Below are 17,307 nucleotides of genomic sequence, written 5' to 3' on the forward strand. Positions count from 1 at the left end.
TGTATTCAGAATGCTATTATTTTCCCTTATAACCATGTTATAAGGGAAAATAATAATGATCGGGTCTCCATCTTGCACCGCATCCGCACTTGCTTGCGATTTTCACGCAACCCCATTCATTTCTATGGGGCCTGCGTTACGTGAAAAACGCACAAAGAGGAGCATGCTGCGATCTTCAACGCACAAGTGATGCGTGAAAATCACCGCTCGTGTGCACAGCCCCATAGAAATGAGTGGGTCATGATTCAGTGCGGGTGCAATGCGTTCAACTGACGCATCGCATGCGCGCGGAATACTCGCCCGTGTGAAAGGGGCCTAACTCTCCTAATCTTGTGCTTATGGATGCCCCAGTTACTGCACAATTATTACTTTGATGATATGCAAATTAGGCTCTAGGAGCAGGGGGAGCGTTGTTCCTGCTCCTAGAGACTCCATTCTCCCACCTCAAGGCACGCCCTGCCCCCCCCAGCTCCTATAGGCTAATTTGCATATCAAAATTAAAATCATGCAGTAAACGGGGCACCCATAAGCATAAAAATAGGAGAGTTCGGATCTGCTGACATTAGCACATCGCCGTTTAATAGGGTTAATTCTGGTGACAGAAACCCTTTAAGGAGTTGCACTTTTTATAAAACTGCAAAAAGACTTGCAACCTCCTGCAAAACGAGATTTTTGTATAACTTACCAGTAAAATCTCTTTCTCGCTCTTCCTTGGGGGACACAGGAAACCTTGGTATAGCTCATCTCCATAGGAGGCGTGACACTAAGTGAAAGACTGTTAAGCCCCTCCTCCAGCAGCTATACCCTCAGCCTGGAGCGAGCGACTACCAGTTATGTGCCCAAGTAGTTAAAACAAAGGCAAGGATCAACCAAATTAACACCAAGTCAAAACTCCCGTCAGGGTAACCAAAACAATGGGTGGGTGCTGTGTCCCCCAAGGAAGAGCGAGAAAGAGATTTTACTGGTAAGTTATACAAAAATCTCGTTTTCTCGCCCAATTCCTTGGGGGACACAGGAAACCTTGGGACGTTCAAAAGCAGTCCACAAATAGGGAGGGACCACAACCCAAGATGAATTAAAGCACCATAGGCATTAAGGCACCGCCGCCTGCAAGACCAGGCGGCCCAAAGCAGCATCCGCCGATGCATAAGTGTTCACCTTGTAGAACTTGGTGAAAGTGTGCAAAGAAGACCAGGTGGCCGCCTTACACAATTGTTCAGCCGAAGCTCGATTTCGCTGAGCCCAGGAAGCCCCGACCGCTCTGGTAGAATGAGCGGTAACACCAAAGGGCGGTTCCCTGCCCTTAGCACGGTAAGCCTCAGCAATAGCCATCTTGATGAAGCGGGCAATAACCACTTTAGATGCCGCCAGCCCCCTGCGCGGACCCTCCGGAACCACAAATAGAGAATCCGAGTGCCGCAAGGGTCTAGTTACATCCAAGTAGATCCTCAGAGCCCTAACAACATCCAGACGGTGAAGATCCCGTTCCCGAGGATGAGACGGGGACGGGCACAGAGAAGGAAGGACAATATCTTCATTCAGGTGAAAAGCGGACACCACCTTCGGAAGGAAATCCGGAGCCGGGCGGAGAACCACCTTGTCCTGGTGAAAAACCAAGAGGGGTTCTACGCAAGAAAGTGCCGCCAATTCAGACACACGCCGAAGAGACGTGATGGCAACGAGGAAAAAAACTTTGCAAGACAACAAGTGAAGGGAAACCCTGCGCAAAGGCTCGAAAGGAGAAGATTGGAGAGCCGTCAGCACAACATTAAGATCCCAAGATGGAACGGGAGCGCGATACGGGGGAGCATAGTGAGCAACCCCCTGAAGAAAAGTCTTAACTGGACCGAGCGGAGCCAGAGGTCGCTGAAAAAGGATCGAAAGCGCTGAGATCTGACCCTTTAGGGTACTGAGACCTAAACCCAAGTCCAGACCAGACTGCAAGAAGGATAAAATCGTGGGGAGAGAAAACCGAAGGGGATGAACATCTAAGGTCTCGCAGAAATTCAAATAGGCCCGCCAGGTTCGGTAATAAATCCTGGACGAAGCCGGTTTACGCGCACGAATCATGGTACGGACCACGTCAGCAGAAAACCCCCGCCGCGTTAGGACCGCGGTCTCAATAGCCACGCCGCTAAACGTAGCGACCCTAAATGCTGGTGGAAGATCGGCCCTTGAGAGAGGAGGTCTTCTCTTAGAGGCAGAGGCAAGGGGGCGTCTGCCAGGAGCAACATAAGGTCGGCGTACCAAGGACGACGAGGCCAATCCGGGGCTATTAGGATCGCAGGCGTGCCCTCCGCCGCGATCTTCCGAAGGACTCGTGGAAGAAGAGGCAGGGGCGGAAAAACGTAGAGGAGAGAGAACTCCGTCCAGGGAAGGACGAGCGCGTCCGCGCCGTAAGCGTCCGGATCCTTGGTTCTGGCCATGAAGGTGGGAAGCTTGTGGTTGAATCTGGAGGCCATGAGATCCACGTCCGGACGACCCCAACGGAGGCAAAGAGACTCGAAGACGTCGGGGTGCAGAGACCACTCGCCCGGGTCGATCGTCGTCCGGCTGAGGAAATCCGCCGCCCAATTGTCCACTCCCGGGATGTAAATGGCCGAAATGGCTGGAACATGAATTTCCGCCCAGCGAAGGATTAGAGACACCTCCCTCATCGCCGCCGCGCTGCGAGTGCCCCCCTGATGATTTATGTATGCCACAGCCGTGGCATTGTCCGATTGGACACGAACAGGGTGACCCTGAAGCAGCGAAGTCCAATGCCGGAGTGAAAGGAGAACCGCCCTCAGCTCCAGAACGTTGATCGGCAGTTTGGACTCCGATGGAGACCAAGTGCCTTGTACGGACCGAGGAGGAAACACCCCCCCCCCCCAACCCCGCAGACTGGCATCGGTGGTAATCACCAACCAAGTTATCGGCAGGAAGGACTTCCCTTGGAGAGGGGTCCGTAACCACCAGAGGAGAGAGGAGCGAACCTGGGGGGGAAGGGGAAAGTGCTGATCCAGACTTTCCTGGGACTTGTCCCATGCGGACAGAATGGCAGTCTGAAAGGTGCGGGAGTGATACTGCGCGTAGGGGATTGCTTCGAAACAGGACACCATCTGTCCCAAGACCCGCATGCTGAACCGGAAGGAAGGATGGCGGTGGGTCAGAAAGCTCCGAACCGACCGATGAAGGAGCTGGCGCTTCTCTGACGGAAGCCGAACCTCCGCTGCATCTGTATCCAGCAGCATCCCCAGAAAGATCAGTTGCCTGGATGGAACAAGAGCGGATTTGGGAAGATTGATAATCCAACCGAACCGGCGTAAGGTTTGTAGCGAGAGGTCCACACTGGCGGATGTCAGTGACAGAGAGGGTGCCTTGATAAGGAGATCGTCCAAATATGAAGAAAAACTCCCCTGGAACGAAGTAAGGCGAGGACAGGGGCAAGGACCTTTGTGAAAACGCGAGGGGCCGTCGCCAGCCCGAAGGGGAGAGCAACGAAATGGTAGTGGTCGGACCCCACTGCAAAGCGCAGAAAGCACTGATGACACCGAGCGATTGGAATATGAAGGTAGGCGTCCTGGATGTCGATAGAGGCCAGGAACTCCCCTTTTTCCAGAGAGGCCACCACCGACCTGAGAGACTCCATCCGGAATCGCTGAAGACGAAGGAAACGGTTTAACCGTTTTAGATCCAGAATGGGACGAACCGAGCCTTCTTTTTTGGGGACCACAAAAAGGTTCGAATAGAACCCCTTGAATCTTTCTTCCATGGGAACCGGAGCGATGACCCCTTTGTCCAGAAGGGTGTGAGTGGCAGTAAAGAAATCGGCCGCCCCTTGGGGATCCCGGGAAACCCGGGAGCGAAAGAACCGAACTGGGGGGAGGGACGTAAACTCGAGTTTGTACCCGGAAGACACAACTTCGAGAGCCCAGGCGTCGGAGACGTGCGCCTGCCAGAAGTCCCTGAACAGGAAGAGACGTCCCCCCACCCGGGTGGGTGGGGGCGCACCTTCAGGTAGTGTTCTGCTTGGTCGCGGGAGGGCGAGCAGGCTGTGACTTGCGCCAGGAGGGCTGGGTCCGAAAAAAAGGTTTCTTACGTCTGTCTTGGACAGAGTTAGGGGATGGACCTGAAGAGGTGCGAGGTGCGGGAGCCCTGCGGGAAGACCTGAAGCGAGAAAAAGTGGGACGGCCTCGAGTGGTGGTCCTAGTCCTAGATTGAGGAAGATGCGTACTCTTCCCCCCCGTGGCTTCGGATATGATTTCATCCAAGCGGGTCCCGAACAATCGAGAACCAGTAAAGGGAAGGCCAGTAAGAGACCGCTTTGACGTGGAGTCCGCCGTCCAAACCTTTAACCAAAGCTCCCTCCTGGCCGAAACGGCCAGGGCAGACGAACGGGCTATGAGAGCCCCCGCATCAAGGGATGCCTCACAGACGAATTTGCCGGCTTGAACGATAAGTTGGGCTAGAGCACGGAGGTCCTGAATTGGGACGTCGGATTCAAGCTCCTGATCCAGCTGAGAAGCCCACTCTGAAACCGCTTTTCCAGCCCAAGCGGAAGCAAAGACCGGCCGGAGGGCGGAACCGGAGGCTGCAAAGATACCTTTGGTAATGGCCTCTATACGGCGATCCTCAGTGGATTGTAAGGAAGAGCCATCAGCAACGGGAATAGCCGTGCTTTTTGCCAAACGGGCCACCGGGGGGTCGACTTTGGGTGGTGACGCCCAGTTTGTAATGCAATCCGCCGGGAATGGATAACAGATATCCAACTTCTTAGGCGGGGTAAAACGGGCATCAGGGCGGGCCCAGGCCTTGGAAACCACCGACGAGAAGTCAGTGTGGAGGGGAAAAACTGCAGACGTCTGTTTATGGCGAAAAAAGGAAACACTGTTTTTTTTTTTTTTTTTTTTTCAGAATTAGGAGGATCATCGTGAATCTTAAAGGTATCACGAATATTGTTAATAAGATGGCCCACAGCAGAAGCCAGTTTTGAAGGCAAGGCCGAGTCCATATCACAATCTGAATCAACTAGTTCCCCTTCAGAGGGCATATCCTGTATCGAGGAAGGGTCCGACTGAGAGCGCACCCTTGGGGGTGATACTGAAGCATCCGAGGATGATAGGCGCTCCGCCCTAGACCGCTTCTGGGGTTGACGGGCTCTGGAGGTGTCGCCTGGAGAGAGGGACTCAGACGGGTCAGCTAAGATAGCGAACCCGGAGGGCCCAGCAGGGGAAATATCCGGCTGCGATAAGGGCAATACCTCTGCAAGGCGGCCCACAACGTTAGAGAGGCTGACCACAGCCTGGGAAAGGGATCTAGCCCAGTCAGGGGGATCCAAGAGGCCAGGGGGTGACACAACAGATGGCGGACCCTGTAATGGGGCTTTGCAAGCCGAGCAATGCGGGTCAGGCTGCCCTTGAGGAAGGGGCGCCTTACATGCGGTGCAGGTGTGATACCAAGGACCGGCCGGCGCTGAGGGGTCAGACATGTTGGCTGAGGTAATATAAAAGCGTCCAGGTCAGAGGGGTGCAGAGCTAGAAGGGGTCAACAGTCCTACCAGGTCACAGTGGGAGCGGACGGCAACAGCAGAGGCAACAGCAGCGGCAACACCTGAGGTAAAAACGATCCGTCCTGAGAGCAGGCTGGCACGAAGAGGAGGCGGGGCCAGCGAGGAGCGGGAAGAAGACGTCCGCACCCCCGACTGAATGTCTAACATGTACAGGAGAAGCGGAACGAAGCTCCGCCCCCCGCTGGAACTTTCGCGCGCGCGCGATTCAAACAAATATGCCGCCGAGAAAATATTGCCCCCCGACCACCTCCTTATACACCGGCGGCGAATGACACACCGGTAGCCGGCAAGAGAAGTCAGCCGGCATCTGAACACAGCGGCAGCACTGGCCGAGATAACAAAAGGCGGCCCCACATGGCCGCAGCACCTGAGGTAAACTTGTGCAGTAAACCCTCCCCCACGAGCACCGCTCCGTCCTGCTCCACACACAAAGGGGGGAAGCCGACAGTAAGCCTTGTAATGTGACAAGGCTAGGCAGAGGGAACACAGAAGTTAGAACCCTAACAGAGGGGGGGGGGGGGGGGGGGGGGTAGGAGAACGGCTGTATAGCCACCTCACCAGTCGACGTTTTCACCCTCAGTCCATCCAGCAGGGACGCCCCTTCAGCCACTGGTACCGAAGTGGCAGGAAGCTGGAGAGGGGCTTGCAGGCGGGCGACCCTTGTGCTGGCGGGATGCAGGGGAGCTGGGCTGCCCTGGTCCTCCTTTTCTTCTGTGGGGGAGGCAGCAGTGCGGATAGCCGGCACTGGCGCAGCTCAACCCCGGGAAAACATAGAGGTCTTTGCGACTCTGTTGTCCCTGTTGAAAAAGGGAAAAGAGTTGAAAATAATAAAAAGAGAAAAAAATAAAATCTTTAGCAAAGACAGCTCTGCAGTGCAGAGAGTGTCTTGCCTCCTTGACACTAAGCAAAAAACTGGTAGTCGCTCGCTCCAGGCTGAGGGTATAGCTGCTGGAGGAGGGGCTTAACAGTCTTTCACTTAGTGTCACGCCTCCTATGGAGATGAGCTATACCAAGGTTTCCTGTGTCCCCCAAGGAATTGGGCGAGAAAGCTGATTTCAAATATTACTCTCATGATATATTCCCCAATGTAATGTCATAAAAATCGATGATTACATCTGCAAACTCTTCAAAGTTAAATTTCATATTTTCTTAGAGCATAGGTGTGATGCAATAAAATATGTAACAAGTGTAACTGCATCCACTAAAGACCACCAAAGTGGCAAACATGGGGGTCTGGAAAGAAAGCATGTGATGCACCTTCTTCATAAGTTGTATCACCTGATCCCTGTCTGCCGGGTCTGAAAAGGATCATGACTTCTGCACTTGACAGAGATCATGTGATACACCAGATCACTTAAGTGGATGCAACTCTAGCCATTAGTATACCTGTATTAGCATATTACACTGATCCTCTTAGTCACAGACACACAGATGGGATTAAATATATTAAAATTCTTACATCTAGAGTGGTAAGCTTCTGGACCTGGTCAACTATCAGGGAACGGAGGGGAGAGATGACAATGGAGACACCAGGGGACACGCAGCCCGGCAGCTGGTAACACAAACTCTTCCCGCCACCTGAAAAAAAATTCAGATTATATCAACTTACAACCTCATTCCCCAAAGCTTAAATAATGTCAGTTACTTTCCATGTTGTTCAACAACTTTTTATAATAACCGACTAAGGCTACTTTCACACTTGCGTTAGGAGCGGATCCGTCTGGTATCTGTACAGACGGATCCGCTCCTATAATGCAAACGCTTGCATCCGTTCAGAACAGATCCGTTTGCATAACTATTTTTTTCAGATCTGATTTTTCACTTCGTGAAAACTCAGATCAGACAGTATATTCTAACACAGAGGCGTTCCCATGGTGATGGGGACGCTTCAAGTTAGAATATACTAAAAGAACTGTGTACATGACTGCCCCCTGTTTTTAACTCATTGGTGGCCAGTGCGGCCGCCCCCCCTCCCCCCTGTTTTTAACTCATTGGTGGCCAGTGCGGCCTCCCCCCCTCCCCCCCTGTTTTTAACTCATTGGTGGCCAGTGCGGCCACACCCCCCCCCCCCCCCCCCCCAGTTAAAATCACGTTCCGAATCCCCCATCATTGGTGGCCAGTGCGGCTTCACATCTCTCCCCCCCCCCACCTAGTTAAAATCACGTTCCGAATCCCCCATCATTGGTGGCCTGTGTACATGACTGCCCCCTGTTTTTAACTCATTGGTGGCCAGTGCGGCCGCCCCCCCTCCCCCCTGTTTTTAACTCATTGGTGGCCAGTGCGGCCTCCCCCCCTCCCCCCCTGTTTTTAACTCATTGGTGGCCAGTGCGGCCTCACCTCCCCCCCCCCCCCCCCCCAGTTAAAATCACGTTCCGAATCCCCCATCATTGGTGGCCAGTGCGGCCTCACATCTCCCCCCCCCCCCCCCTAGTTAAAATTACGTTCCCCCATCATTGGTGGCAGTGGAGAGTTCCGATCGGAGTCCCAGTTGCCATGGTTACTTAGCAATTTTTAGAAGCATTATACTTACCTGCGATGTCTGTGACCGGCCGGGTGCTCCTCCTACTGGTAAGTGACAGGTCTGTGCTATAGGCAATGCGCCGCACAGACCTTTCACTTACCAGTAGGAGGAGCGCCCGGCCGGTCACAGACATCGCAGCTCGCAGGTAAGTATAATGCTTCTAAAAATTCATAAGTAACCATGGCAACCAGGACTGCAGTAGCGTACTGGTTGCCATGGTTACAGATCGGAGCCCCAGCGATTAAACTGGGACTCCGATCGGAACTCTCCACTGCCACCAATGATGGGGAAACGTGATTTTAACTGGGGGGGGAAAGAGGTGAGGCCGCACTGGCCACCAATGATGGGGAATTCGGAACGTGATTTTAACTAGTGGCGGGGGGGGGGGGGGGGGGGATGTGAGGCCGCACTGGCCACCAATGATGGGGGATTCGGAACGTGATTTTAACTAGTGGGGGGGGGGGGGGGGGGGGGATGTGAGGCCGCACTGGCCACCAGTGATGGGGGATTCGGAACGTGATTTTAACTAAGGGGAAGGGGGGGGAGAGGTGAGGCCGCACTGGCCACCAATGAGTTAAAAACAGGGGGGGCAGTCATGTACACAGTTCTTTTAGTATATTCTAACTTGAAGCGTCCCCATCACCATGTGTTAGAATATACTGTCGGATCTGAGTTTCACGATCTAACTCAAATCCGATGGTATATTCTAACATAGAGGCGTTCCCATGGTGATGGGGACGCTTCAAGTTAAAATATACCATCGGATTGGAGAAAACTCCGATCCGATGGTATATTAACCACCTCAGCCCCCCTAGCTTAAACACCCTTAATGACCAGGCAACTTTTTACACTTCTGCACTACACTACTTTCACCGTTTATTGCTCGGTCATGCAACTTACCACCCAAATGAATTTTACCTCCTTTTCTTCTCACTAATAGAGCTTTCATTTGGTGGTATTTCATTGCTGCTGACATTTTTACTTTTTTTGTTATTAAATCGAAATGTAACGAAATTTATGCAAAAAAAATGACATTTTTCACTTTGTTGTAAAATTTTGCAAAAAAAATGACATCCATATATACATTTTTATCTAAATTTATTGTTCTACATGTCTTTGATAAAAAAAAATATGTTTGGGTAAAAAAAAAATTGTTTGGGTAAACGTTATAGCGTTTACAAACTATGGTACAAAAATGTGAATTTCCGCCTTTTGAAGCAGCTCTGACTTTCTGAGCACCTGTCATGTTTCCTGAGGTTCTACAATGCCCAGACAGTACAAACACCCCACAAATAACCCCATTTCGGAAAGTAGACACCCTAAGGTATTTGCTGATGGGCATAGTGAGTTCATAGAACTTTTTAGCGGAAATTGCCACAAGTTAGCGGAATTTATATTATTTTTTTTCTCACAAAGTCTCCCTTTCCGCTAACTTAGGACAAAAATTAAAATCTTTCATGGACTCAATATGCCCCTCACGGAATACCTTTGGGTGTCTTCTTTCCAAAATGGGGTCACATGTGGGGTATTTATACTGCCCTGGCATTTTAGGGGCCCTAAAGCGTGAGAAGTCTCGAATATAAATGTCTAAAAAATTTTACGCATTTGGATTCCGTGAGGGGTATGGCGAGTTCATGTGAGATTTTATTTTTTGACACAAGTTAGTGGAATATGAGACTTTGTAACAAAAAACAAAAAATAAAAATAAATACATTTCCGCTAACTTGTGCCCAAAAAATGTCTGAATGGAGCCTTACAGGGGGGTGATCAATGACAGGGGGGTGATCAGGGAGTCTATATGGGATGATCACCCCTCTGTAAGGCTCCATTCAGACGTCCGTATGCGTTTTGCGGATCCGCGGTGTCCGTGTTTTGCGGATCCACAAAACACATACGGACGTCTGAATGGAGCCTTACAGGGGGGGTGATCAATGACAGGGGGGTGATCACCCCCCTGTCATTGATCACCCCCCTGTAAGGCTCCATTCAGACGTCCGTATGTGTTTTACGGATCCATGAATCGGATCTGCAAAACATATACGGACGTCTGAATGGAGCCTTACAGGGGGGTGATCATCCCATATAGACTCCCTGATCACCCCCCTGTAAGGCTCCATTCAGACGTCCGTATGTGTTTTACGGATCCATGGATCGGATCCGTAAAACACATACGGACGTCTGAATGGAGCCTAAGGGCTCTTTCACACCTGCGTTATTGTCTTCCGGCATAGAGTTCCGTCGTCGGGGCTCTATGCCGGAAGAATCCTGATCAGGATTATCCTAATGCATTCTGAATGGAGAGTAATCCGTTCAGGATGCATCAGGATGTCTTCAGTTCCGGTACGGAACGTTTGTTGGCCGGAGAAAATACCGCAGCATGCTGCGCTTTTTGCTCCGGCCAAAAATCCGGAACACTTGCCGCAAGGCCGGATCCGGAATTAATGCCCATTGGAAGGCATTGATCCGGATCCGGCCTTAAGCTAAACGTCGTTTCGGCGCATTGCCGGAGCCGACATTTAGCTTTTTCAGAGTGGTTACCATGGCTGCCGGGACGCTAAAGTCCTGACAGCCATGGTAAGTGTAGCGGGGAGCGGGGGAGCAGTGTACTTACCGTCCGTGCGGCTCCCCGGGCGCTCCAGAGTGACGTCAGGGCGCCCCAAGCGCATGGATCACGTGATCGCATGGATCACGTCATCCATGCGCATGGGGCGCTCTGACGTCATTCTGGAGCGCCCCGGGAGCCGCACGGACTGTAAGTATACCGCTCCCCCGCTCCCCGCTCCTACTATGGCAACCAGGACTTTAATAGCGTCCTGGGTGCCATAGTAACACTGAAAGCATTTGGAAGACGGTTCCGTCTTCAAATGCTTTCAGTACACTTGCGTTTTTCCGGATCCGGAGTGTAATTCCGGCAAGTGGAGTACACGCCGGATCCGGACAACGCAAGTGTGAAAGAGGCCTTACAGGGGGGTGATCAATGACAGGGGGGTGATCAGGGAGTCTAATATGGGGTGATCAGGGGTTAATAAGTGTCGGGGGGGGGGTGTGTAGTGTAGTGGTGTTTGATGCTACTTATTACAGAGCTGCCTGTGTCCTTTGGTGGTCGATCCAAGCAAAAGGGACCACCAGAGGACCAGGTAGCAGGTATATTAGACGCTGTTATCAAAATAGCGTCTAATATACCTTTTAGGGGTTAAAAAAAAAAAACGCATCTACAGCTAATGATCGCCGCTGGCAGGCTGCAGATCCACTCACTTACCTTCGGTTCCTGTGAACGCGCGCGCCTGTGTGCGCGCGTTCACAGGAAATCTCGCCTCTCGCGAGAGGACGCGTATATGCGTCCACCCAGAATAGCAGGGCCGCCGCCAGGACGCAATCCTGCGTACGGCGGTCCTGAGCTGGTTAATAGGGACACCTGACTTTACATTGAAAGTCAATGGGGGACGGATCCGTTTGAAATTGCACCATATTGTGTCAACGTCAAACTTGCATTGTAAGTCTGGACGGATCCGTTTGGCTCCGCACGGCCAGGCGGACACGAAAACGCTGCAAGCTGCGTTCGGGTGTCCGCCTGCTGAGCGGAACGGAGGCCAAACGGTGCCAAACTGATGCATTCGGAGTGGATCCGCATCCACTTAGAATGCATTGGGGCTGTACGGATCCGTTTGGGGCCGCTTGTGAGAGCCTTCAAACGGAACTCACAAGCGGAACCCCGAACGCAAGTGTGAAAGTAGCCTAAGAGGCTCAGATATGTGAGCTACTTTTCACCCCAAATCTAAGCCGCTTAGGCTACTTTCACAATAGAGTTTCTATTTTCCGGTATTGAGATCCGGCATAGGGTCTCAATACCGGGAAAAAAAAAAAGCTTCCTTTTTGTCCCCATTCATTGTCAATGGGGACAAAACGTAACTGAACAGAAGGGAATACTCCAAAATGCATTCCGTTCCGTTCTCATACCGAAGAGCAAACCGCAGCATGCTACTGTTTGCTTTCTGTCCTGGGATGCGAAGCAAGACAGATCAATCATGACCCACAATGCAAGTCAATGGGGATGGATCCGTCTTGGCCATGTTAAAGATAATACAACCGGATCCGTTCATAACGGATGCAGATGGCTGTATTATCAGTAATGAAAGCGTTTTTGCTGAACCCTGCCGGATCCAGCAAAAATGCTAGCGTGAAAGTAGCCTTAGTTGATTATTATTAAAAGTTAAGTTTTAACCCATTCAGGACCCTGCCATTTTTCACCTTAAAGGGATTCTGTCATGAGATTTGAGGCCTATAACCTAAACATATGGCCAGGTCCCTACTAATACCCTGAATCCTAAACTGACCTTATTAAATGTGCCTGTGGCTCTATTAGCATATAAAACAGGTTTTTATAACCGGTCACTCACGTACCAAATGTGTCCAAGGGGACGTCTCATCATGCAGGGTGCCCGGCTGCAGCCGCCTTCCGACTAGAAATCGCCGCCCTCCCTTTCAATAGAGCCGCCTACCTCACCTCAGCGCCGCCTCCGAAATCGTCCGCTCTCCTCAGCCAGACCCCGCGCGTGCACACTAGGTATAACTTGAAATAGATCAAAAGGGAGCCTCTGTAGAAAAGCAGCCTGTGCGCTCCGAACAGCTTTGCACCCGGCTGTCAGAGGTTGGATGGCTGCAATAGGGCGGTCAAGGCAGGTTTGAGCGAAGTGCGCCGGCCGGCGCATGCGCACTTCACTCAACGAGGCCGCTGCCAGGAGTTCGCATGGGCGCATCAGGTTATACCTAGTGCGCACGCGCGGGATCTGGCTGAGGAGAGCGGACGATTTCGGAGGCGGCGCTGAGGTGAGGGAGGCGGCTCTATCGAAAGGGAGGCCGGCGATTTCTAGTCGGAAGGCGGCTGCAGCCGGGCACCCTGCATGATGAGACGCCCCCTTGGACACATTTGGTACGTGAGTGACAGGTTATAAAAACCTGTTTTATATGCTAATAGAGCCACAGGCACATTTAATAAGGTCAGTTTCGGATTCAGGGTATTAGTAAGGACCAAGCCATTTTTTGCAAATCTGACCAGTGTCACTTTATGTGTGAATAACTTTAAAATGCTTTTACTTATCCAAGCCATTCTGAGACTGTTTTCTTCTCACATATTGTACTTCATGACAGTGATAAAACTGAGTTTAACCTCTTGCCGCCACGCTAACGCCGAAAGGCGTCATTGCGGCGGCTCCCCCAGGCTACGATAACGCCAATAGGCGTCATCTCGCGTGAGCCGAGATTTCCTGTGAACGCGCGCACACAGGCGCGCGCGCTCACAGGAACGGAAGGTAAGAGAGTTGATCTCCAGCCTGCCAGCGGCGATCGTTCGCTGGCAGGCTGGAGATGTGTTTTTTTTAACCCCTAACAGGTATATTAGACGCTGTTTTGATAACAGCGTCTAATATACCTGCTACCTGGTCCTCTGGTGGTCCCCTTTGTTTGGATCGACCACCAGAGGACACAGGTAGCTCAGTAAAGTCCCACCAAGCACCACTACACTACACTACCCCCCCCCCCCCCGTCACTTATTAACCCCTTATTAGCCCCTGATCACCCCATATAGACTCCCTGATCACCCCCCTGTCATTGATTACCCCCCTGTCATTGATTACCCCCCTGTAAAGCTCCATTCAGACGTCCGCATGATTTTTACGGATCCACTGATAGATGGATCGGATCCGCAAAACGCATCCGGACGTCTGAATGAAGCCTTACAGGGGCATGATCAATGACTGTGGTGATCACCCCATATAGACTCCCTGATCACCCCCCTGTCATTGATTACCCCCCTGTCATTGATTACCCCCCCGTAAAGCTCCATTCAGACGTCCACATGATTTTTACGGATCCACTGATAGATGGATTGGATCCGCAAAACGCATCCGGACGTCTGAATGAAGCCTTACAGGGGCATGATCAATGACTGTGGTTATCACCCCATATAGACTCCCTGATCACCCCCCTGTCATTGATTACCCCCCTGTAAAGCTCCATTCAGACGTCCGCATGATTTTTACGGATCCACTGATAGATGGATCGGATCCGCAAAACGCATCCGGACGTCTGAATGAAGCCTTACAGGGGCATGATCAATGACTGTGGTGATCACCCCATATAGTCTCCCTGATCACCCCCCTGTAAAGCTCCATTCAGATGTCCGCATGATTTTTACGGATGCACTGATAGATGGATCGGATCCGCAAAACGCATCCGGACGTCTGAATGAAGCCTTACAGGGGCATGATCAATGACTGTGGTGATCACCCCCCTGTCATTGATTACCCCCCTGTAAAGCTCCATTCAGATGTCCGCATGATTTTTACGGATGCACTGATAGATGGATCGGATCCGCAAAACGCATCCGGACGTCTGAATGAAGCCTTACAGGGGCGTGATCAATGACTGTGGTGATCACCCCATATAGACTCCCTGATCACCCCCCTGTCATTGATTACCCCCCTGTCATTGATTACCCCCCTGTAAAGCTCCATTCAGATGTCCGCATTATTTTTACGGATCCACTGATAGATGGATCGGATCCGCAAAACGCATCCGGACGTCTGAATGAAGCCTTACAGGGGCATGATCAATGACTGTGGTGATCACCCCATATAGACTCCCTGATCACCCCCCTGTCATTGATTACCCCCCTGTAAAGCTCCATTCAGATGTCCGCATGATTTTTACGGATGCACTGATAGATGGATCGGATCCGCAAAACGCATCCGGACGTCTGAATGAAGCCTTACAGGGGCGTGATCAATGACTGTGGTGATCACCCCATATAGACTCCCTGATCACCCCCCCTGTCATTGATTACACCCCTGTCATTGATCACCCCCCTGTAAAGCTCCATTCAGATGTCCGCATGATTTTTACGGATCCACTGATAGATGGATCGGATCCGCAAAACGCATCCGGACGTCTGAATGAAGCCTTACAGGGGCGTGATCAATGACTGTGGTGATCACCCCATATAGACTCCCTGATCACCCCCCTGTCATTGATCACCCCCCTGTCATTGATCACCCCCCCTGTCATTGATCACCCCCCCTGTCATTGATCACCCCCCCTGTCATTGATCACCCCTCTGTAAGGCTCCATTCAGACATTTTTTTGGCCCAAGTTAGCGGAATTATTATTATTTTTTTCTTACAAAGTCTCATATTCCACTAACTTGTGTCAAAAAATAAAATCTCACATGAACTCACCATACCCCTCACGGAAACCAAATGAGTAAAATTTTTTAGACATTTAGATTCCAGACTTCTTCTCACGCTTTAGGGCCCCTAGAATGCCAGGGCAGTATAAATACCCCACATGTGACCCCATTTCGGAAAGAAGACACCCCCAGGTATTCCGTGAGGGGCATATTGAGTCCATGAAAGATTGAAATTTTTGTCCCAAGTTAGCGGAACGGGAGACTTTGTGAGAAAAAAATTAAAAATATCAATTTCCGCTAACTTGTGCCAAAAAAAAAAAATTTCTATGAACTCGCCATGCCCCTCATTGAATACCTTGGGGTGTCTTCTTTCCAAAATGGGGTCACATGTGGGGTATTTATACTGCCCTGGCATTCTAGGGGCCCCAAAGCGTGAGAAGAAGTCTGGTATCCAAATGTCTAAAAATGCCCTCCTAAAAGGAATTTGGGCACCTTTGCGCATCTAGGCTGCAAAAAAGTGTCACACATCTGGTATCGCCGTACTCAGGAGAAGTTGGGGAATGTGTTTTGGGGTGTCATTTTACATATACCCATGCTGGGTGAGAGAAATATCTTGGTCAAATGCCAACTTTGTATAAAAAAATGGGAAAAGTTGTCTTTTGCCAAGATATTTCTCTCACCCAGCATGGGTATATGTAAAATGACACCCCAAAACACATTCCCCAACTTCTCCTGAATACGGCGATACCACATGTGTGACACTTTTTTGCAGCCTAGGTGGGCAAAGGGGCCCATGTTCCAAAGAGCACCTTTAGGATTTCACAGGTCATTTACCTACTTACCACACATTAGGGCCCCTGGAAAATGCCAGGGCAGTATAACTACCCCACAAGTGACCCCATTTTGGAAAGAAGACACCCCAAGGTATTCCGTGAGGGGCATGGCAAGTTCCTAGAATTTTTTATTTTTTGTCACAAGTTAGTGGAAAATGCTGATTTTTTTTTTTTTTTTTTTTTTTTTTTTTCATACAAAGTCTCATATTCCACCAACTTGTGACAAAAAATAAAAACTTCCATGAACTCACTATGCCCATCAGCGAATACCTTGGGGTCTCTTCTTTCCAAAAAGGGGGCACTTGTGGGATAGTTATACTGCCCTGGCATTCTAGGGGCCCAAATGTGTGGTAAGGAGTTTGAAATCAAATTCTGTAAAAAATGACCTGTGAAATCCGAAAGGTGCTCTTTGGAATATGGGCCCCTTTGCCCACCTAGGCTGCAAAAAAGTGTCACACATCTGGTATCCCCGTACTCAGGAGAAGGTGGGGAATGTGTTTTGGGGTGTCATTTTACATATACCCCTGCTGGGTGAGAGAAATATCTTGGCAAAAGACAACTTTTCCCATTTTTTTATACAAAGTTGGCATTTGACCAAGATATTTATCTCACCCAGCATGGGTATATGTAAAAAGACACCCCAAAACACATTCCTCAACTTCTCCTGAATACGGAGATACCAGATGTGTGACACTTTTTTGCAGCCTAGGTGGGCAAAGGGGCCCATATTCCAAAGAGCACCTTTCGGATTTCACAGGTCATTTTTTACAGAATTTGATTTCAAACTCCTTACCACACATTCGGGCCCCTAGAATGCCAGGGCAGTATAACTACCCCACAAGTGACCCCATTTTGGAAAGAAGAGACCCCAAGGTATTCGCTGATGGGCATAGTGAGTTCATGGAAGTTTTTATTTTTTGTCACAAGTTAGTGGAATATGAGACTTTGTATGAAAAAAAAAATAAAAAAAAAAATCATCATTTTCCACTAACTTGTGACAAAAAATAAAAAATTCTAGGAACTTGCCATGCCCCTCACGGAATACCTTGGGGTGTCTTCTTTCCAAAATGGGGTCACTTGTGGGGTAGTTATACTGCCCTGGCATTCTAGGGGCCCAAATGTGTGGTAAGGAGTTTGAAATCAAATTCTGTAAAAAATGACCTGTGAAATCCGAAAGGTGCTCTTTGGAATATGGGCCCCTTTGCCCACCTAGGCTGCA

General features: G+C 50.4%; 1 protein-coding gene across 1 annotated transcript in view; it reads right to left on the reverse strand.

Moving 5' to 3' along the window:
* BLM (BLM RecQ like helicase) overlaps positions 1–17,307 on the reverse strand; it is a 128,405-nt gene that overhangs the window by 54,688 nt on the left and 56,410 nt on the right. The window contains exon 9 of the mRNA XM_040414371.1: positions 7,011–7,129. Coding sequence (XP_040270305.1) covers positions 7,011–7,129 — 119 coding nt within the window. The remainder of the gene's footprint in view (positions 1–7,010; positions 7,130–17,307) is intronic.

The sequence above is a fragment of the Bufo bufo genome, chromosome 1 (assembly GCF_905171765.1).
Source record: "Bufo bufo chromosome 1, aBufBuf1.1, whole genome shotgun sequence".
Lineage (NCBI taxonomy): Eukaryota > Metazoa > Chordata > Amphibia > Anura > Bufonidae > Bufo > Bufo bufo.